Source organism: Taeniopygia guttata, chromosome 7 (genome assembly GCF_048771995.1).
Source record: "Taeniopygia guttata chromosome 7, bTaeGut7.mat, whole genome shotgun sequence".
Taxonomy (NCBI): Eukaryota; Metazoa; Chordata; class Aves; order Passeriformes; family Estrildidae; genus Taeniopygia; species Taeniopygia guttata.
In genome coordinates this window covers 21,593,770-21,618,093 of record NC_133032.1, presented here as the reverse complement: position 1 = coordinate 21,618,093, position 24,324 = coordinate 21,593,770, and the positions used below count along the sequence as shown (strand labels likewise).

The 24,324-nt window shown below is 34.9% G+C and overlaps 1 protein-coding gene across 8 annotated transcripts in view; it reads right to left on the bottom strand.

Moving 5' to 3' along the window:
• The window catches only part of ADAM23 (ADAM metallopeptidase domain 23), a 69,732-nt gene that overhangs the window by 30,331 nt on the left and 15,077 nt on the right, over nt 1–24,324 (bottom strand). For all 8 annotated transcript variants that reach the window (XR_012057013.1, XM_032749440.3, XM_030277655.4 and 5 more), the window contains exons 4-14: nt 16,388–16,451; nt 14,185–14,267; nt 13,457–13,520; nt 11,156–11,228; nt 10,601–10,674; nt 9,671–9,736; nt 6,702–6,773; nt 5,254–5,420; nt 3,284–3,368; nt 2,414–2,504; nt 786–834 (exon numbers count right to left, since the gene is read on the bottom strand). Coding sequence is in view for 7 of the 8 variants with exons in the window: in XM_032749440.3 (XP_032605331.1) it covers nt 786–834; nt 2,414–2,504; nt 3,284–3,368; nt 5,254–5,420; nt 6,702–6,773; nt 9,671–9,736; nt 10,601–10,674; nt 11,156–11,228; nt 13,457–13,520; nt 14,185–14,267; nt 16,388–16,451 (888 nt within the window). In the remaining variant the exon portion in view is untranslated. The remainder of the gene's footprint in view (nt 1–785; nt 835–2,413; nt 2,505–3,283; nt 3,369–5,253; nt 5,421–6,701; nt 6,774–9,670; nt 9,737–10,600; nt 10,675–11,155; nt 11,229–13,456; nt 13,521–14,184; nt 14,268–16,387; nt 16,452–24,324) is intronic.

The following is a 24,324-nucleotide window of genomic DNA, read 5'->3' as shown; positions in this document are numbered from 1 at the left end:
TTCCATACAGAAAAAAATGTCTCATAACACTGATGGAGTTAAGTGAAAAGGCTTTAAAGTACAGATAATTATTTACTCATTTTATTACTCAGTCCTTTATCAGCTTCTACATGACCATCCTCTGCTCCTGGGTCAAATTTATTTACTGTTAACCATTTTTACAGAAGAGGCTTATTCCACAGCCTCTTCTTTTGATACTTCCATCCAAGACCAATACTTTGATGATTTCACCATATGAAGGAAGCCAGTATCTATTCTGATCAATGCTTTACCTCAGCTTCCAGGAGCAAATTTATGGAATGATTTTCTGCTGCACTCATACAGCGGCTGACAACTACAAGCCTACAGGGAAGCCACAAAGTAACCACTTTCCAAATACTGTACAAAGAAACTAAGCTCCTTCTGTCTTACTTGTAACGAATTTTCTCCACAATTTTTGCAGTCAAGCTTCCACAGTGAGCAAGATACTGACAGGAAGTGATTTATAAGACTCAAACCCCTATATTTCAGAAGTTATCCTTTTCTAATCAATTGCTTACAGTACAGAGAAAAGAATCTTTGGCAGTGTGAGGGTGGTGGGCAATGAAATTCCTCCCATATAGATGTGCTTCCCCTTCAGACTTCACTGACCATTTATTTACCTAAGGATTGAGTTCCAACTGTTTCTAGTTTTTCATTTATTAGCACTAAAACACATGGATAAAACTGAATGCATAAATATTTTTGTAATAATGTAAACTATGAACTCATTCTGTAGCCCTTGGTTACTGATATTTATGACATACCCTGTTTCCTCCATGATGCAACCACCCCAGGATTCAGTGCAGTCACACTCTTCTCAGACAAGACCAAAATACAACAGAAAAGGAGAGAAGTTATGAATATGCTTACAATAAATATAAAGTACTCACTATGAAAATGGAGCTTGACTAATTATACAAAGATTTGATGGTTGCTTGGTTGTACAGACTCTAGCCCCAAAAAGGAAACCAGCCCACTTGAAGACATACTAATACCTTAAACAAATACAGTACTTTCAGATTACCATATCTGCAGGTTCTTAAGACTCAACACAAAATTTCAGGCACTACACAAAGCTAAAAATAGTTCGCAAGGTTCTTTCCTACATGCTCTCAAAACAGGCAGCACGAGGTTACCTGCAGTACACATAATATTGATGATTTTAAATGTTCACATTTTCTCCTCCCTAAAAATACAGAATACCCTGAAAGAGGATTGTTACTGGACAGGCCAGGCTTTTTCCCTTTGGCATAAAATTATTAACAGTAATATGTGAATTAGCCAATCAAACATTCATTTGAAAAAGTAGTTGAATGAAAATGGATTTACAGTTTACTTACAGCTATAGCACGTAAGTCAAGAGTGACCAAATTCATAACATAAAAACAAAAGATCAGCACCTTACGGTTGGTAAAACAGAAGCTGCAAACTGCCCATATAAACGATCTACCAAAGATAGATGCACTGTAGTTACTACTGGAAAACCAGAGTTTCTCCATGGACAATATTCAGGGATTACTTATATGGTTATTTCTACTCTCCCCAGGTCTTTCATTAATCTTTCTCTACAAAAGGCCTCTAAATAAGGACACAAAGCAATCATATCAAAAACCTCTATCTTTCAGTTAAAAAATATTCTGATTTCCAAATTGTATTAACTCTGTTTCACCTGTAACCGAAAAACAATGATATAGAAAATAGTTCAGCAATTGCTAGATTACACAACTCAAAAGCAACGCTTTACAAAATTATATGCCTAAGCATGGTTTCCTAACTCACAGATTTTTGAAGTGATTCCACAATAAAGTCAACATTATCATTCACGGTTTTAAAGAGGAAACAAAGAGAACAAGTAGCCAAACTAGTTACAAAATGCAAGTGAAAAACCAAACAATTTTCTTTAGCCCTCAAAAGGGGTTTGCAGCAGATTTTGTACCAACACTCTACACATGTTAAGGCAACAGAAATCTGGTCTGACTGTGAAGCAGCAAGATAACAAGTTGAGCAAATGTCATACTAGACTAGGTTACAACTCCTTCCCATTTCTTCAATTGTAAATCAGGTATTTTTGCATTTTAAGAAGTCAGCAATTGTTCTGTTAGATTTCATGATGATAGAAAATGAGTTCTAAATTAAATTAGTGGTGTTTTTACCAATATACCTTTGAATATTGATTATGAAGCTAATCTCGACACAGGACATCACTGAGGTCATGCAAAATGTCTCTAAACCAGCAACTCTTATTTTGGTGAAGCTAAAATTTCACTACATATATTTCCAAAAGTAGCAATTCTTCTTCTACAGTTACAGCAATTTTGGCATTTCTTTCAAACACAATAAAGGAAATGTTTATGTTTTTAGCTATGGAAGACAAAAGACTCCATGTACATACTCGGTTTCCTGGCAGCTGGCTCCCATTGTATTCCAAGATTCTGAGCAAGACTCTGCGCAAGTTCCTGTGCCATGGGCAAAGGGAGGCCATACTGCATTCCAAGAGTAGCACAATTATTAAAAAAAAAAAAAAAACAAAACCGAAAACCATTAGTTATTGCAATGAACACTACAATGGCTCAACCTGCCTTACCACATACCTACTACTTCAATAATTCAGTGCAATCACAATTCTATGTGTATATAAGGAAAATAAACCAAATAAAGTATATAACAGATAAAATTTTCCTCTCCTAATCTCAGGCAATCTCTCCCCACTGGTTAATCTAAAGAAAGAAGTCTATTAATCTAAAGAAAGAAGTTCTGTAATAGTAGGATTTAACGCATATAAAACCAGGAGAATTTCATTATTAATTTAACACTGCACTGAGAGAAAAAAATAACAATAATAGTAAAATAATCAATACACAGGGACAATTTGTTTTCTAATTTCAACGTTAAAAAATTTCAGGAAGAATTACATGTTATTGGTCCCTCAGAAGATCAAGTGTCTTACAGTGGTAAGACAAAGATTCACTGCTGTGTTTCAAATACTCCTGTCTGAGATTTTTGGGTCTAAATTTCTGTTAAATATAATAAAAGTCAATTTAAGTTCTTTTTAAAAGAATAATGCAGACAGGAGAAATACTTTCTAAAAAGAAAGACACTCTGAGCAATAGTTTGATGATGATCAAGAAGGCTGGATATGAGAATCCTAACTTTTTAATATGTAAATTATCTTTAAAGCCCCGGATACTGAAACATATGAACTCATGAGATTATAATGTAGAGATTCTATTTTATTTCACTTAAGGGATGAAAAAAAAATTACCTCATTCACTCCTACTCCTCTGGCCACAGAGCAAACACCTCCAAAGTAACTTAAGCTGCTCCTTTTGTAATGAAATGTCACATTCCTTACAAACAAATAAAAATGAAGAAACTATAACACGCTGACATAGGGCACCAAGAGCTTATTGAAAGAGCATACTCTCATATATACTATGATAGATTGCAAGTACATTCATCTATTTCTAGCATAAAAAGCAACTGCAAGTTTACAAACAGAATACCAACACTGAAAGAGGTGGTTTTATATAAACTTTCACACAAATACTATTTTTCTCTTGTAGAGTCAGAATCAGTCTTAACCCACAAACAAACTAAGCACAGAGTGCCAGACTCCTAAGACAAGACAGTGATAATATTTCTTTAAAAAGTTAACAGTATATTCCAATTTATGATCTATCATGAAGGAATTCGCTTCTGAAATTTACCAGTACTGAGAACTTAAAAAATTATTATCTTAATCCAAACCAACTTAAGTTTTAAATCCAAATGAAAAGACTGAGAAGTATACCTAAAGGGAAAGTAACCTTGCCTCCTTTCGTTTATTGTTAATAAGCCCCAAATAATTTAGTTAAGTAATGTAATCTGGAAGATCTAAATTATACAATAAAATACCTAAACATTACTATGAATTACACTTATTTTAACTTCATAGTCATAACAATAAATCTACACAGCCTACAAACAACCTACAGTGATCCTGCATGATGTAAGAATGACCTAACATTTGAAAATAGATGGGTTTGTTTTAAGTGACAGGTTACCCCATACAGGTATGTATGTATTTTTCAGAACACTCTAACAGCCATCAGAACTTTCAGACTGCAGCTTAACTAAACACTTACAGCCAGGGACTTTACAACAGACAGGATTGCAGGCACTTTTGGAAATGTTCTAGTTCATCCCTCCCCAGCTCCAAGGAGGCTCAGCTGGAGCATGCCATGTTCTACTAGCTTTGGAACATCTCCAAGCATGGGCACTCCATAGTCTCTCTGTGCAGCCTCTTCCAGCATCTGACCAGCTTCACAATGAAAGGATTTTTTTGCCCTGTGTTTAAATTTAACTTCTTGTATTTCAGGTTGGATTTGATACCTTTCACCATGAGAAGAGCCTGTTGCTGGCAAACTCTTCAGCAGGTGACACAAAACATGCATGGAAGTCACTAAGAGTGCATGTCAGCAGCACTGTGCCTGTATTATAAAGAACAAAATCAGCATTCTATTGTGATGCCTGTATTAAGGAAATCTGGAGGAAATTCTTCATCCCCTATTTTTAACTTCTTCTGCAGAAGATGAACTACAGGAAAATCCCATGGAAGACATTAGTTATTCCATCCTCCCAGTATGTCATGCTGCTAGGAGACAGCTTAAGATCTTTCCCTGTGCTGCACAGGGGAACACACCTTTCCTCCTCTTTGCTTACAATTCCGTGAAGTAAAATAATCCTTGCTCAAGGCTGATGTGATGCAAGTGGAATTTCCCCTCAAAATGCATTGTGTCTCAGAACAACTCATTACAGCTCTAAAGGAGAAGACCTTCCATTAACAAATCATCACTGCAGCCACATGTGTGAATGAATTTACTAACTGGAACACACTTGTGGCAACACATAATCCTGTCAGCTCTGCCCTCTCCTGATCATAACTGGAAAAACAGCACATTGCATACCTGATTAGCAAAGCGAAGTGTCCTTAAGGGCTCATCTAAAGACACTTCACATGTGGCACTGTCTTTGGGTTGCAGACATTCAAATATCATTACAGATATATATTGACATGGCCATGGTATATACTACACCTATTAAAAACAGGTGTTAAATATCAATTAAGCTTCCTAAGGAAGGCAGATGTTGATTGATACAGAGAATACCAAGCAAAAAAAGTTAAGAAAGAGACAAGTAGAGAAAAGCAGTGGAGAGGACATAACATTCTAAGCCATTGCCACGGGTACATACGAGAGCAGGTGCACAGCATCAGCGTGCTGCTTGATGTAGTGCTGCCGGTACTTGGAGAAATCGTGGAGCATCTGCAGAGGGTCAGGGCGAATATTGATGCGATCTCTGTCTGTCCAAGTCTCCACAGCAACCAGAACCACCCTGGTGTTCAGCTGTTCCTTGTATATCTGAGGGCAGAGACAGGACAGGCACAGGAGTAGAACACTGGGTCAAACATGCACAGTTAGCCAGTAAGAGTAAAGCGGAAGGACAAGAGGGATAAAGCAGGACGAAAACATAGGGAAAGAGTTAGCTGACAATGCCTTGCATTTCCTAAAAGCTGGTATTCTGATCCACTATGTTTTAGAAGGAAAACAAGAAACAACCCTTGTTGCTCTTTTTTTTTTTTGAGTCACTCCATTTTCTTTAAAATTCTCATGGCAAATAACTTTGCCATGCCACTGAGTTTTACAGAAAATCTGTGCAAAAATCAGCAAAGAAGAAAGGTAAAGGTACACTGGGTGATCTCAAGGAAAAAGCAAAGAACGATCTCAAAGAGTAACCAAAGACAATTCTAAAGTTGAGATGAAATAATTTCTCACTTTTCCAATAAATCCAAATTTTAATTAATGCTTGATTTCCATTTATATACTATGATCACTTAATTCTCACATTGCTTGAGTAAAATTAATGAAAAATGTTGATTTTTCTAGAAATTTTAATGTTACAGTAGCAATAGACAAGGAAACAACAATCAGGCATCAATAATAACAAAACCATTTTAAAATATGCATTTTAACATTGCGCACAATGGAAAAGGAACTCAGAGACAGCATCTGGTAGCCTTTGTATTCATCCCTACTAGAAAATCTACCTGTTTTCACTACATACAGAGCCCTGAAATGTGTGTGATCATTATATGTGTATCAAAATGACGACAAAAAAATCCCAAATTAATTTTACCACAAATATTACTTTTAGTTTATTTGCTGTATGTAAAATTGTTTTAAATTTAGCACAGATACAAATATAGTATCTGTGTCAGTTCCACCCATCTATAATGTAGTACAGTGGCATTTTGTTTGTAAGCTATAGAGATTTATAAAGCAGATTACTTTACTCACACTCACACTTTTTCTTCCAATATATATATGCATCCCTTGTGAGCTATACTTCCAGTTTCAATCACTTGTATTTAGATACAAATATAAATTTGATTAAATCTCATTCTTAATTGGTGACAGATAATGAAATCACCCCTGCCAAAGGCAAAATCTGAGTGTTGCAAGCTTTAAGGAAAACGACACGGTTAATCTGGTAGTTTCTTATACCTTCACCCAAGGCTATTCTTCTGCAGAAGTACACTTTAAAGTGTAATAGAAATTTGGTATAGGAAAATTATAACATTTTTAATACAGTGGTAAATAGAAGTCAGTGAATCAGTTTTCAGAAGAAGCATTGACACTTACAGCATCTACGAGGTTTACCACAGACTTTGCAAAATTGTTTGTGTATGCAGTTGAAGAACGGTGCCTTTTGAACTAAAAGAAGAGAAAGTAGAACACAGTGAGAACTTAAATATTTATTCCTAATTCTTTATTTTTACAGCATGAATATAAAATCAACATTTTAAGAAAGAGTAAGGGAAAAACTAAAAAGCTTTTCAGATCAGAGCCTATATCTCATATTCAAGAATCCCTGGAAGATAAAGGAAGCCATGTATGTTATGCAGCCTTCCCCACCGTAAAAGAGCATTTAACCACAAGAAATACTGTGTTTAGAATCAGAGTTCAAATGTTTGAGACAAAATTACAGGTAAGCATGAACATAAACATGAGCTCAAAATTGAGAGGATGCGTTACCTATTAAAATCACTTCACCTGATGAGTTACATATCAGATTGTAGTAGCCACCTTCCAACACTTTAAGACATGAAGATGAAGCATTTATCATTTATCCTGTGCACAGCTCTTTGCAAAGACCTCCTTTTCTACAATAGCACAACACTTTTGTAACATACAGCAGGAGTTAAAGGCAAAATGGAAGAGGGAGCGCATGGTAACAGTAAATATGTGTTTGAACGTGAAAAGAGTTAAGCTGAATATCTTAAATTCTAACTTCATTTTTTTAAAAATTTTTATAGACCTAGATGAGCTGTATTAAAAGTTCTGCTTCATGATATCTGTGCATGTCATTACAATGGTTAAATGTCATTCCTTATCCTGCCTCATGACCCCGTCTGTTCCAAGTAAAATTTTTTAAAGATGCAGCTATGGTATCTAAACATGAATCCATATGACTTTCAATAAACTGTAAAATTATAAACCAAGATTACATTACACAGTATGATTTGCAGATAGGAAAAATAGATATTCAAAATTTCACAGAAAATGAATATGAAATTGCTTAGAATAGGGGAAAAAACCCTTTATCAAAAAACTTATTAATTTCAACTACTGGTTAAAAGCAACACGTCTCATTGCCTCACAGTGTTCTATGAAAGTGTCATTTATTCTCTCTGTGAAACACAGTACTTAAAAAGAGGCCTTGGAAGGAGATACTCTTCTCTGAGCAATTGAGTAGCTGCTCTCAGGTCCAGTGCTAGTAGGTGCCTAGGATATACACTGAAAGGAGCATTAGACCATGGACTGCTCCCCAGAGAACAATGACAATGGGGAAGGAGGAAAGAGTGGCTTTGGCTTTTTGTTTTGAGCCAATCCCAAACTTTTCCAGAAGTGGAAAGATAAAATAATATGCTTGGGAAGATTTTCTTGGTTTTCATGAAAGAAAATGCTAAAATCAATAGCAATATACCACAAAATGTGGTTAAACACGGATCCTAAAAGACATTAACCCAAACCAGTAAAAAAAAGCAACAACCTTATTAAACATGTTGAGATATCTTTATTGCTAGAGGAATGGAAATGTCGTGAAAATACACAATATTAACCATTTAACACAATGATCAAGGAGGTTTAAGATACTACTTGCAATGAAGACCTTTGCTGCAGGGGAAACATGCCCTCTCCTGGTAAGCAGAAAACCTTGAAAGTATATTTAGTGAGGTCCTGGACTGGCAAGCTGTGACTCCTAACTGCGAACACTTCTCTAAGTATATCCATTTTATTCTTTGAAAAGAATTATTATCTGCTTCTAAGTCACTGATAACTATGAAGAAAAAAATCTTGTGCTCTAAAATTCTAACAAATAAAGCTTTAGAGGAGACAAGGGTGTCTGTAGTAAGTGTAGTGAACACCTTCAAGCATGCCTGCAATACAAGAGGCCAGGGGAAAGAGACAGACATAGGAATATTTTCTCTTCATAAGGAACACCAAGCATAGACATCAAACATGACAACAAAATGGCCATAACTTCAATTACTGTGCCCTACTGCTAAATAACCAACATTTAAACATTCTTTAAGAGTAGTTTTCTACCAGGTGGCTTTACAAATAAAAGCAACTGAAGAAATTTCTGTCCCACTTTTTCCACCCATTCAAATTCCCTCCACAGTGCTAAATTAACACAGATAAAATATAGGTTATGCTTGCCCAGATTACTTCTATGATTTATTAGACAGGTGAGGGGAGGGTACATTATCTGTCTATTCAGCACTGGAACAAGTATGAATTACTGCACCCTGTTCTGATATCTTCAATTTCTTGCTGTTAAATATCATCCTTTAGTGTTGACAACAGAGCCACAACTCCATAAAGCACTGGGAAACTTGCAGCAGGGTGAGAGACATAAAAAGCTCTCTACTTGCAAATAAAAGAAGTGAAAACTATTCTATAGCAAGAATTGATTAAAAAAAAAAGAAGTCATGCTTACAACAAATATCACTTAATCTGACTTTTTCCAGTCATCGAGACAAAAAGGGGAAAAAACCGGGCTTTCCTACCCCCATGCATTTTGGGTTTTTTTAATGACAAACGCTATCTGAATCAAACAAACAAGTTACCTTGCACTGCATTATCACTCCTCTTTATAAGTATGGAATAGCCACAAAGAATAATCAGAGTTTTGTCTACACGTTTTGCTGCATTAAAATTTAAATTCGTAAAACTAAACTCAAAGTAACAAATTCTGACCTCTTCCTATATGACTTCAAAGACAGGATGTAATTTTAGAATATTTAGTATGCTTGTCTTGGACAAAAATGTTTTATTCCTTTACTTTGTTGGTTATGAGCATATTAATTTATCCAAATGATACCAAAGTGTTCCAGATTAATTTCAAATATATAATTGCCTGAGAAATTCTTAGGTAACATTAAACTTCATTAGGTATATGGCCTACAGTGTTTCTTACAGTACAAATGTTAATAGCTGCTAATAAATAAAATCCTGGGCCCAAAAAAAGGGTGACAATTTGTAGGCTGCACATCAGCCTACAATTGTCCCCAAAAGGAAGCTTACCATTGAATTTATATACTTACCATTTTATGGTCATTGACTATCATGAGCTCCAGGTATTTCATTTCTTCAAAGACACCACGCGATAACTGATGAATTAAAGAAATTATTTGAGAAATCATGAAGATGTAATTATTTTCAAAAATAACTGCAGCTGATTTTTATTATATATACATATTAAATATATATTGCTTAGGGTATGTAAACCAGTAAACAACTGATTGAGAAATGCAAGTAGGGTAAAGAATCATAGCTCCAGTAGCTTAAGACACTGGCTGAGGATCTGAGCCACATCACCAAGAAAGTTCAGGTTCTACTCTTTTTTGCTTCAGTGCAGACACCACCACTGCTTCCCTCCTCCTTTCATTATGTACTATTCACCACAGATTTAATGAGGAAGGAAGTTACTAAAAACATAAGCACCCTCAAAAATATGGTGTGGATTGTGCAACTCAGTGAAGAAAGTCAGAATAATCTCCTTTAACTCAATTATTCCCCTGATACATATGCATGTGAAGATCATGAGGACTGCCTGCTTAAGTTCTCCCAGTAACCCAGTTCTGGGTGTCGTCATTTGGATTTTTGATTTAATCATGCTACTTAATAAGCCAAGTGACAATAAAGTCAGATATCTATAAACACAAGAGTTCATTCAAAATTATTTTTTATTCTCAAGCAGACAAAAAAATATAAATTCATTTTCACTACTAAATTTTGATTTAATTGATGCATAACATTGCTGTCACTTTATAAAATTTGTCAAATTTCTTCCAAGTTTTCTATTTTTGAAGAAAAGTCTTGTTTTCTCATTTGATAACTGTATTATGTGACAATATTAAGCTTCTAAAAATACTTGTTTTCTAAACCCTGTATTCTCTTGACATTAAAAAACACAGAAATTAGTAAGTTTGCTTTTATAAATGGTCTTAACTCAGGGTCACACTTCTACTTACTGCTCTCTTTCTTCTCCTTCTCCTCAGCCACTGCAGTTCAGACAGAAAAGGCCATTCAGAACTAGAGTCAGCCTCTGTAAAAATTACAGTTTCAGAATGTACACTGTGCAAACCAAAAGTAGATTAAGATCACAAAAATTAGAAACACCCTTGCTATTCAAAAGCTCATTTTTAAAAAGATATAAGACATATCAAAACTCAAGTAATTCAGAAATTTTAAAGCATGCAAGGAGAGGTGAAGAAATTATAACCTGGGCTTAGAATATACATTTTCTTCCATCTCATTGCCTCAGTAACATTAATATCACTGATTAAATTCAGTGGTTTTCAGAGAAAAGCTAAATACAGGCCTGTGGATGAAAATCTTACAGCTGCCTTTTGAAAAATCTATATTCTGTTGCAATAATTGTGAAAAAAGGCAGGTAAATATCTATTTTTCATGATTTTCTAAATAATCAGCAATTTTATAAACACTGCGAGCCTAATACTAAAATTTTCCAAGTTATATATACGATTATTTCCAGTATTTAAAAACTCATAACATCAAAAACACACCAAGGTCCCGCAGCTGCTTGGAGGCTTGTGTTCCGTAAGTTCTTTGGATGATATGTGGCCTACTTTTACTCTCCTAAAAAGAAAAATATGTGAAATTTTCTTCTAATTAACAACATCAAGTGAAAATGTGGCACTTCTTTCAGTATTTATAATTTTTATTATTTTTTCTATCAAATGCAAGCAACTATAGTACCAATTTGGGTACTATATCTGCACTAATCTGAAACCATCTATTTGCAATCCTGAGTAAACCATAGAGCCTCTCTACTTCAGCAAATTGATCAGTCTACAAAAAAAAAGTGTCACAGATGTCTTTGAGATTACCTTAATAGTCCTTTAAAAGCCTTAGCATTAGAGAACACAGATCCCTCATTCCAATAAATCAAACTAGAATGTCTATATTTGGTTGAAATCTTCCTTCCACAGATGAAAAACAACTACTACTATTTATGAAAAAAATCCTATCTAATTGCAAGAAATTGCAAGACACCAATCAATATACTATCCTTAAGAGGATCCTTTCACCCTGTTTTATTGGTGTATTCCACACTTTAAAAGGACAAGATTTGTAATGCATATTTTCTTTAGAAATCTGACATACCCCAAATTATCACATTTGAGTGTCTACTCTAGAAAACAACTCCTTTCTTCCAAAACACCTCCTCTGCAGAGCTGCCAAAACAAACAATTCTTTTCAAAGGGTAGGCTGCTGTTGTTCTGTAACTTCCATAAGAAATATATAGCATACTGAAGGACAATGCTGCATCTATTTGCAAGATTTTGGGGGGAAGGAGAGAGAGAGTTTTATATGGTATCTACTATAGTTAAGATTAATCAAGCTGAATAACGTACATGCTGAAGACTGTGTTCAACATATTTAACTCATATACTGCAGTTAAAAAATGATCCTCTAAAAGCTCTCTGTAGCTGTATTATTTCCGGTAGATTTGAGAAAATTATGCATCTCATCTGTTTTCTTATTTAGAGTTCAACTTGAAACCTTGAGTTGGCAAATGGTATCTCACTTTTATAACCAGAACGTTTTGCTCTACTTACAATTTTTACTGAAATAGCACTCAGAGAGATATCCTGGTTTCCTTTGTTCCCAAGCAAGAAAACAGTTTAGTTACATTTTCTTCTTCCTTGTATAAACATAATCTGCATGAATTTATTGTGTCTCTGCTGTCAGTTTTTAGAATTGCAACCTTTATGAAGATGTACTGTTGTTCCTGGGGAGACTGATTCTTTTAGAGGTAATATTTTCCCATGTCTCTGAAGTTTCATTTGTAGCCCAGTAATTGACTGTCCAAATGATACCAAAGCCTCTGAATATTGATCCAGTTTCTTTGGCAGTATCAGCCAATGATTTTGCAGATCTTTATTCAGACTCTGATTACAGCTTTGCAGTCACTACAATGTGTTGGTTCAGCAGCATTAATTATTTGTCACATACTATTACTATATACTATTTTTCATACATATACTAGAGCAAGACAAGCTTGAGAACTGCGGCACAGCATCTGCAATATATCCAACAGAGCAAGCAGGATACAAACCTTAAGAACTCTCTGTCTCAATGTTGAAAATAATTTCACTGAAAAACACTCAGAAGTTAGAAATACACCTAGTTTTACTACTGTCTGTGAAACTCTATCAGCTGTATTAACAGCTAAAGTTTTAGAAATGGTTGTACACATGAAACACAAAAAAAATAGCAAAATATTTGCATAAATGCAGTCCTATATGCTGATCCAGCATAATCTTGTATTTGAATATGCTGGACCACAATCATTTAAGACATACAATGATCACTGACTTAAGACATACAAAGTTTAAGGTACCCAGATGTAATTATCTACTGAATTATGCTTTTTGTGGAATCATGGCAGGTCAAGAGCAATCTGATGCAACTATTTAGAAAGGAATATACAAATGAGTTTCAGAGACCTTTTCTATGAATTTATAAACATTTTAGTTCAAGTACTAGAGCAAATTGATAAACATTTTTTGACAGTCCATAACCACGTGCTATGGGAAACAGTTTTATTTGTCTATTCCCAGCATCTAAATGATCAATTGCAAGTAGGAAACAAAGGATTAAAGAAAAGCAGAGGAAAATTGTAGGTAAATCATAATTATGTATTTGCTACCTTAAACAAATTCAAATCAAGTGTTTTAAAATACTTTTAATTTTCATATGTGTGCATGAGACATATCACTTATTGATTTATTCTAATATTTCTATTTGCTATTCCTTGAGCACTCTCCCAAACAAAATAAACTAGCCAAAAATAAGCTTACTGCAGTGTGGGTCAGATCCATTGGTTCTATCAAGTACAAATAAGTACTGTCTTCAAACATGCCACTAGAACATGGAGAAAAAGAAGCAATATTTAGGATCACAAAGCAATCAGTTTGATTCCACTTTTTTTTTTTATGATTTTTATATCAAAATATGAATTTTGATAAGACAAAACCAAACTTAGGGCTGGAAAACTGACAATATTAAATATATATTCATTAGTACCACCTGTAGCTAAAGCAAAGAATTAGGGGATTATTAAGATATCTGGCACATTTTAATGGACTAACACTAAAAGTAATGGCAATACTATGATAAAATACCAAAAGGGGTAAAGATTTGACTTTGGTAAAAGGAAGTCCTACAACACATGCTGAGTATGCAAAACATAATCAACAGCTGAGCTGCACTTAGCAGTAACTAATGATAATTTCTTGCATTTTTCCTTGTACAATCTAGTTTTTCTATGACAGAATAATACATGAATACTGAGTATACAAACTGCTGAAATATAATTCTTGTTTACCCTTTACCATAATAAGTCCCCTGGGGAAATTTTTATCTGCACTTATTATATTCAAAGGTTTCATGAGATAGCATCAAAACACTAATTCCAACAACACCAAGAAAAATTTCAAAACATAAAAAAAATCTTAGAGCCTGTAGTGTTTCAGTTCCTTCCATATTAAGAGATATCCTCATTTAAAAAATGAGAACATGCACTTACTGAAGTCCATTACAAGTTGAAAGAGCAACTTTGGAATCCTTCACGCCTCTGATATTTCCATGGTAGTAACAATGCTCTCCCCCCTAATAATTTTTAAAAACAAACACACACACAAAATTATCCTGATTTAATATCTGTTGCTGAAAACCAATGCCAAAAAAATCTAACAGTAACAATACTGATTTACCTCATTTATGTACTTGTCTTCACTATCTATCAGCAATAAGTTCAGTAAACCAAAAATAATAGGTATTCTCAAAAAATTGTATTAAAAACCCTGAAGTGTGGTTGTCTCTCAGCCATTGTTTGAAAAACCTACTATTCATCATAAAAATATTTTAAATTCTTTTGTCATGTCATCTGAAGTCCAACATGCATATTAAATACATTATTTATGCAATGATTGTAACTTGAGACAGTACAAAAAATGTAAACGCTCTTTGTCTGTGACAGCATTATTTCCATTTTGCATCTTACTTAATGAGTTATTCAGATTCTGATTTAAATTCCCTACGGGTTATTGTAAATAATTAAATCAAAGTACTTCACAGAAAGTAATCATTCTGTGTTTACCCATCCATCAGTGAGAATGCATAAAACATGCTTTTTAACAGCTACATTTGATCGTGTTTCTCACACAAAGCTTTTCAAGATTTTTATTTAAAGATGATCATCTGAGTAAAGAAATTGCTGTTTGTTCTTCAGTCATTTTTGTAATTAACTACCTCTTTATAGAAAATACTGTACTTTTCATTGAGATTTCACTGATTTAGATCCACATTAGGAAACAAAACAACCTTTTACTTGGGCATAAAAAGTATTACAAGACACCGCAAAGGACCAGGACACAGTCCTCATTTGACCTACTACACAAATTGTGTGGGGTTCTGGGGTCTTTTTATTATCTGTAATGAAGTCTTTTACACATTAACGTGACCTCAGGAGCTCTATTATCACTTCTAAATAAAGCAATTCAGAAAACATCCCCTAGGAAGTTTGGATCAAGTTATTGCAGCACGCAAAGGTAGCCCATTTGCTGAGTCTGAAGTTCTAATATAATTTTCCAGTCAGATTCATGATTCAGCAACCGCAGTGCTCAATGCTAGTGCTGTAGCTGACAATTGCATGAACTTGTCTAAATGCCAGAGGGAATTGTTTTCTTGCATCATTTAACATTTTTGCCTATTCTGCAGAATACTGAGTCTTAATGGAAAAACTTCCTTTGTATGTAACATGAAACTGTTTTTCTTCTTCAGTGGAAGGAAACAAAACAGCATATCTCAGTAATTACTTTGCAATGGAATTGCTTATCATTTTATTTGAGATTCTCTACAGCAGGGCAAAATAATAAACCAGACATCTACTTGGACAAACAACAGTCCGGACTTTCTGAAGACATAAATACAACCAGAATGCTTGCTTGTCTCCACTCTAAATACAGATATAATTCACACAAAATAAGTTTGCAAAAAATATTTTGGCATTTCTACCAAATACAAAAAAATAATTCCCTGCAAATATAATTTATAGCCTTCCTAGAAATCTTCCAGTCCTCATTTTGTTACTACAAACAAATAAAAAGACTGATCTGGTTCCCTTAGGGCTGAACTACCTTGCAGAACTTTAATCTGGCTTTGGATCAATAGCCTATGGCACTGAATTGAATTTGGGAGCTAGTCTGATAAACAAAATTAATTTGATGTCTAGCAATATGCTGATTTTGTAAAAAGTCCAGAGGTTAAGGTTCCAGTTAAATCTTTCATTTTCTGTTTCACAGCTGTATCATTCTTGCCAACAAAAGTCACTGGAAGACTTTTGGGTTTGTTTAAATGTCTTACATTACCATTATTCTTTCTCCTTGCACTTTGTGCTAAGGACACATAAATAGCTAATGAAAACTAATCTGATGGTGACTTCAACCCCTCCACCCCCTATATTTTACATGATGTAATTGTCCGGGCGGCAATGGATCATCTTCACTGCTACCACCTACAAAATGCCTACTCCTCACCCCAAAACACAGCTTTTCTTTTTTGCACAATTCCTCTTGCATTACTGAGGTATCTGTACAACATGAGATCAGAGTTACCTTCTGTGTGTGGAAATAAACTTCTGAAGTTTATAAGTCTTGCAAAATATTTTTTCTCTTTTTAACATTTTATTAGCATTGTTCCCGCAGAAAGACAATTTAAGAACACAATACCTTTGAAAATTTTGGTTTTCCATCTTCATAGTGAATCTCCATATAATTGGAAGATAACAAGTCACTGTCAAAGAAAGGATAAATAAAGATGAGAAAAATCTGAGTACTCTTTCTATTGTTATAGTAGGTTTGGGGTTTCGTTAGCATTTTCAAACCATTTTTATTTTCCTTGTACATTAGTTTAAAAAAAAAACCAAGCAGTTTGTCTTCAGTAAATGGTTTGATGGTACACTGGAAGTCAGAGTGCAGTATACAAGGAGGAATTTCATTCTGCCATCTAATCCCCTGTATTTTAGCTTTACAATTAGATTACCAGCCTTCTAAATATGCAAAAAAACCAAAAATACTTTAGAACTTTCCTTGCTGACAGTAAATGTATTTTAGTTCATCACCATTTTAAAATAGCTTTTCCATTTTATCAAAAAGTGTAAACAGAGTGTGTGTAAGTTGAAGTAATAAATACACCATTGTTATGAAGACAGGAGTGTATAATCACTTTCACAAACTGCAAATACTCAGGTTTTTTTTCCAAAAGCAATTATGTGCCTGAAAAGAAAACACACAATGCAGAACCCAAAGCACATTCCATACCCTTTTTCTTATTTTGACCTTTTATTTTAAGATACCTTTTTCATTCTTATTTTCTTCCTAAGTCTGGCAAGAAAAAATTCAGAAGCACAAAAATTTTCCATAATGTATCATTTACCATTTGGGTTTTTTTTAATTAATCTTAGCCAGCCTGTACACATCCTGCAATAACCTCAGTGCCCCAGTCACATCTCACCCTGCTACAATCAGGGTTGCAGCATAATGCCCTGGGAGAGCAAAGCAATTAAAGATGTTAACTGGCCCCACCAAATATGCAAGATAAGCATTTTACTCAATGTGATCCAGAATTCTTAGCATTTTCGAAGCCTCTAATGTATACTTAAAACTAAAAAAAAAAAAAAAAAAAAAAATTAAAAATCATTAAAAGGTCTGATACTGGTACATATATCAAAACAAAAATATCATTGCTACAAATAAAAAACACCATTATGGAAGTCTGGTGTGGCAAAATAGCTCTGATGGGAATTCATGACTAAAAACAACCTATGATAATGAGTATCTCAAACTCAGATTAGGCTATTAGCAATCCTGGTAACACTTTAAGTCTGGGACTCCTGGCTCCTCAAATCAATTCTTCATGCCATATTTATCAGGCATTACACTCATTAGAGAGCATCCTGCAGAAGTCAGGTACCAGTGATTCTCTCAGAACTTCTTTCTCATGAAACTGACACAGCACACTCTGGGCCTGCAAAACCAATGCTAATGGCCCTGAATTAGCCCCCCTAATTACTGAAGTCTAATAATTTGCCTTAAACATCACTGTGAAGACATTATTAATTTTTTTAAGTGCAGATTTAAAAATAAAGCCAGTTGCATTAAATAATTTTAACTTTGTGTCATAGTAAGCTGTAAATTTTCTGCAGAAAATACAAATGTGTAAAAATAGTGTAAGTATTTGACTACAATGCAAATATTTATTTCTTCAATGTGGCGAGATTGAAGCTTCTAAAAAGGCATACATATATAAAACAATTAGAGTGTTGATAACATCCTTGTATTCTTTGCATTTTTCATACTTGTTATGAAGCATAAAGACTACTGTTCCCAATAGGAGATGCTACAGACAAGGCTACAGGTAACTCACATAAGTAAGAAAATTGAAATCCATAATTACAATACAAGTATTAAAAAAATGACTGAGAATTATTAAACACAGGAACTGTGCTCAACATGACAGGGCCCTGATCAGATTCCAACTTTTACAGACACTTCTGCTTCAATTCACAAAGGCTGTTTGGCTTCCTCAAACTAATTCCTGGATCAGCACTAATCTGCCTGTTGCCAAATCAAGCTCACAGTTTCAAATGTTCTTTTTAGCCCTCTTTTAGTAACCTTATATGACTGATCTCAGAACTTCTTTCTATGCTATCTAGTGCCTTTTGCATCATGTAAGACTTGCATCAAGTGATTTTCCACCGTGTCTACTGACTCACAACTAACTATAGTTTAATTACAGCATTTCTCTCAGAAAGAAGTTCTGAGAGAATCACTGGTGTACACTCAAATATTACAAGTCCAAAGCAAGGAAGCAGACAGTTCCCCAGTAGACTCTACACTTTTCTCATCACTGACTTTCCAACATGTACAGCGTCTGTGTGGCAAGGTTTTGGTAGTGGAGGGGCTATCAGAGTGGCTCTCTGAGAAGCTGCTGGTAGTTTCCCCCATGTTCAATAGAGCTGGTGCCAGCCAGCTCCAAGATGGACCTTTGGCATCTGCAGGACACAAGGCACATCAGTGAAATTCTCCATGCTAAACAAATTCCCTCTACAGAGAATTAAGGCCTGCTGTTTGTGATATACTTCCCAAAGGCCATGCTATAAACAAAATGCACCTTTAATTTTTGAAACACCCTTTTGACAAATGCAACATAGTATCCACCACCTAGAAGGTGGAGTGGAATATCTTTTATAAGACTCTTGGATTTCATAAAATTGTTTCTCATGCACGTCTGGACCAGAGTGTTTATCACTAGTTTCTGACCATTATTATGTTTTTAAGCTTGCCATACATATCCACCAAGGTCATGCAAGGGCATTTTTCTCTTAACATTTCCCTCAGGACAGCAAGAATTTTGAACACCTCATGACAGAAAAACCAGTCAGCTGCTTCTTAACCTGTATGCCTCCACTTTGGCAAGTACCTGATTTTTGTCAGGTATCTTGTATCAATTTATCTCATTTCAAGTATCTGCCTACACTAGCAATAAACATCCAAAAGAACACCTCGCTTGTAATCATTGAGAAAGACAGGAAGGGTACGAAAATTTGTTCTACATTTTGCTAAAACTCCAGGAATAACAACAGATGTAAAAATATACATAGAACTGCTACTGCAAATTTCCCCTACAGAACTTTTACCAGTTATTAATGCTGACAAATCTGACAAAAGACATAAGAAAGTACTAAAAAAAAAAAAAGAAAGAATGCTTAACCAAAATAACTTTCAGACATTTTTTCCTACACAAAAGACATACACAGAAGAGCACTGTAATTTCACCAGAAGGTATGATGGAGTTCTTTATGTAAGTGGCATAAAAAAGAAAGATCTAGAATACACTGATTAAGAGCTCATGTAGAAGAGCAATTGCCTGAGGAATGAGGCATAGAACTCATACATAAAGTAGGTAGGGGTCTCCACAGCTCAAAATAACTCTTCTTCCTTCATTATCACTTAGAGAATGCCTAAATTTACCTCTGAAAGGCAAACCTGAGTTCTATGAAATACATTTGCATCTTATCTACAGTGGACTGTGTTTTGCCACATTTGATCCATTTTGAGCCATTCACATCTTGCTTAGGGCAGAAATGCATTCAGCACAGCAAATTTAATTTTCAGTATGACAAGCACCAGAAACAGTGCAAGCTTTAACTCAAATGAGTGTCAGTCATGATCACATCAGACAAATGTCTGTTTAGGTAGTGACACATTAGTATGATCCTTTACAATGAACATATAAAATTACAACATATTGAATGAACTCATGACAAAATTATTTGTCTCCTTTGTCCTTTTCTACAGTTCCTTCCACCCTGCCTCTTTAATCACAAGGATAGATGGATAGAGCTGTCTTGCTCCCTGGCTCTTCTATCTGAGTTACACTGAGAAATGCAAAATAAGCAGCAAAGGGATATGCCATTCCCTGTAGCTGCTGCCTTTGAAGGCATAAGCCAGCTGTTAAAGCAAGCAGCAGTTCTTTCTGAAGAACTCACATCCACTTCCATGGCATGTACTTCACTGCTGATGTTTTCATTAGCAGGAGAGCTGCAGAGTAAAAGTGGCTTACCTCAGCTGGTATCTAAAAATCCTGATGAAGAGAATTGATTTGGGAAGGAAAAGGTTATGAAATTACCAAAAGATATCATATACAAGTAAGCAAATTACCTTCCAGCAACCTAGTAGACAGCCTACAGAAAATCAGAGTACAGCAAGAATTACCTTTCTGGCACACTTCTTAAATTATCTTTATACTAACCTATTACCAGGCAATACTTTATTAACTATTCTGAAATGTTTCAAGCCCAGTACCAGTGTCTGAGCAACCTAGTTTAGTTGAATTATTTAACAGAACACTCATCAGATGTTTTTGTCCATTTGACAGATGTAGTTTAGTAGCACATAAAGATGGGAAAAACAAAGAGACCTTGCTGCAGTATTGTTTTAAGATGATCAAGGCACTGTCATCTAACACAATGCCCATCTACAGCCTTGTTTATATTAACAGTTTCAATTATATTCACAAGCTTTGTTGAACTCACTGTTTTAAGGTAAATTTATTACATTTCTAGCATGCATTTACATTAGTCTTTACTTGACTGTTGTCTTTGAAGCTGCTCCGACAAGAGTGTCTCCAAGGAATAAATAAACTGCTAATATTCATTATTTTTTAAAATGGAACATGGCTTTACCACTTTTTCTTATATTATAGTGAAGAAGCTTAAAAGTCAGAACATGATACTGTGGAACAAGCAATTGTGTTTACAATAATTAGCAGAAAAAACTGATGATGCAAATGCATAGGTTAACGTTTTCAAAACTATGGAATCTAAGAAAGTCCTCACTCCTGCTTTTAATAGCATAATGATTCTGTAACAGTAAACAGTACACTTATTTAAAAATCACTTCTTGCATGGTCTTGCTATTGTTGCTTGGTTTTGCTTCACTTGTCTTTTAGGTAGAAAAAAGGACGACCCAATCACAAATTTACAAATTGAAATTATCTAGGTGATCCTCAAATGCGGAATAGGTCTCCAAAAGAGACTGACAGGAAAGCATATATTAGAATGGTTTAGAATACTAATTTAGAATGGTGCAGAAAATGCTGCATATTTTTTTCTAGATCAGTCTGCCTCTCTCAGTGATAGAAACCCTGAGTTAGTTCAAGGGAGCTCAGGAAACAAATCCATGATCCTTTCTCTAGCTATGTCCTGGAGCTCTCCCTCTGAGAATGGAAAATGCTGCATTTTATTGGCTACTTCAGCAAGCATTTTGAAGGCAGCAGTTTGAAGACTTCTTCAGAATATTCACAGTATGTTGGTCAGTTTCCACTGTATTTTTGTTTACCATCATGCTGAAGATGATATCACTTTTAAAAGTGCTATGCACAAGGATATGAAGACACAAACAGCTAGACAATATTACAGAACGTGACTTCTATGCCATGGAAAACACTTCAGTGCAATTTGTTATGACTGAAGTTTCCTAGAAGAACAATTGACAAAACAAAAATTTCATTTAAACAACTGTTCAAATTTACTCAATATTGCCTTTCAATTGATCCCTTTTCTTTCCTCACCAGCTTGGAAAACTTATCGGTAAGAATTTTATTAACCTGTAGTGTAAGATTGAGGGCTGCCACCTGTTTTTGCCAGAATGGTCTCATCCAATGGAAATCATATTTGCTAAAGCGTCTTTCATTTAAAGGAAGGTTTTGTAGATTAAAGAGAAACTTGTTTCTTCTACTCTTAGGCACTTCACTAAATGTGCCAGATGTTCTGATACTTTGTGTCTAATAGTAGCACTCCCATTGAAAACAAATCTTTCCATGAAACAAAAAATCCAAACAGATATGGTGTTTTTCTCCATTATTATTTTATTTCTAATACAAAAAAAAAAAAAAAAAAAAAAAAAAAAAAAAGAGTGGAATAAGCTTAGTTGTACTTACAGAGAGCTGACTTGACTTCAAAGTAGATTAACAACTATAGTGGAATCAGAGGTACATTCCAGCAAATTCAAAGTTTATTTTGGTTCCCTTAATCCATGCTTCTATGTTGAACTATAATGTGCAACTTCAGCTCTGTCACTGAATCAAGTTAAATTCAGTTATAGAGGCTCCTAGGGGCTTGTCTGATGAATTTAATCATATGCCAGGCATACACAGGCTTCATATCAACTCCAAATACAAAGATTTCAGCCTGCCTACAAAGCAATCTGAAATGTCAGGAATACACTTCAACATAAAGATCTCACTATTGGCAAACCTGGACCATACCAGAAATCAACTGAAACACCTACTAAAGTGGAAAGACAACAATTCTTCCCCATTGCCAGGGGACAGCGGTTGCATGTGGGAATAAGAACATAACCTAAGAAAGGATACATTGAGTCAGACAGCTGCTTAGCAGGTTGTCTGTCAGCAAACATTGCTACACATGTAGCAATCTTTCAGGGAGTTTCTCAGCACTCAGTGATCTGTTGACACCAGGATTTCATAAACCAGAGTTAGTATAATTGTTTGCAATGGCTCCCAGTAGATTCCTTTTCTGTAAGTTCTTCCAATTCTTTAGTTCCTGGAAACAGTTTAATATGCACAGCACCCTGTAAGAAAATTTACCTTTTAACTATTTTTGTGAGAAGCACCTTCTTTCAAACTTCCTGCTGCATTTAATACCAGAATTGCTACACGGGAGGGAGAAGGCAATACCCTCATCCTGCCACACTGAATTTTACAGCATTTTCATATTGCTACAGATGTGTATTTATTTTCCCAAGGCTTGTTGACCCTAACAATCCACCAAACCAGTGGTTGCATCTCAGCTGACAGATTAAAAAAAACCTGTTCAGATGGATAAGAGATCCACACTTAATTAAGTCTGGGAGCAGAAGTGAAGTCTTTACTCCCCAAGCAAGTGGTTTGACAAGTGGTACTTTATACAAGGACATGCGGCAATAGGACAAGGGGGAATGGCTTTAAACTGAAAAATTATAGATTTAGATATAATGAAGGACCTCTTTACTGTGAGGGTGGTGAGAGCTTTTCACATCTGCCTCTAAGACTTAACACATGAAATGCCCACTGAGACAAATGATAATTTTTAATAGATTGCCTCCAGCTCCGGGAGTAAAGCTCTGTTATCTACAGCTGAGAAATGCAAAACTGCACTTACAGGAGGACACACACATTTCTGTAAAATCCTAACGCTGACTTCCTTGCATTTCATGTGTAACAAATATTTCAAAGCCAACTAGAGTTTAACATTCCACAGTATTATTACTGCATTTAATTTAGCTTATGTATCTTATAGGATCCATTTAATACTCTAAATGTTTAAGTGTTTATATAAGAAATGTCACAAATACTCAAAGCTTCCTTCTGAAAAACTGTGACTAGCTTTCCCACTTTCATTTTAAAAATAATTAAATTTTATTTTAAAAAGAATTATGCAAAAACTCAAGAATCAAGTATTTTCTCAAATAATTCAATTATTGCCCTGCTGTTTTTAAAATTGGGCTAACATTGTAACCTCCTCTGGGATCATTCTCCAATTAATTCAGTCCTACAGAAACCTACATCACAATGAATAAACACCAATTATAAGGTTTAAACAATTAGATAAAATTTGCTATTATGCTGGCTGCACTTCACAAAAGAAACTAACTTTCCCCCATAGGTATCATATTTTAATGTCTTAAATTTTAAAGTCATGTTATGGTCAAATGCAGTGAGGTTGGGTTTTTTCAGTTAATGTCAAAGTTGCCAAATACTTTTTCTATGAGATCTTAATGGAAAAGAAATTCATTTTCCTGGAAACAGAGTTTCCTAGAAAGATGGACTTCTACAGAGAAAAGAAGGAAAAGCTAAAAAATACAGACTGATTTTGGTGATTTTTTTTTTTCTCCCCTTCTCCAAGAATCTTAAATTTTGAGGCAAGTTATCCATAGGAAGGGAGAAAAATTTTCGTCTTTGGGTTTTCCCTCTGTTTCTGTCCATATCAATTAACTAATTTCCTATTCTTGGATGTGTCTCAGCTACCACAGTCCCAGAGGGTGAAAGTTCCAGTATAGCCTCAGCCCCCTGCGCTGGTGAAGGCCTCTTTAATTAGAGGCTG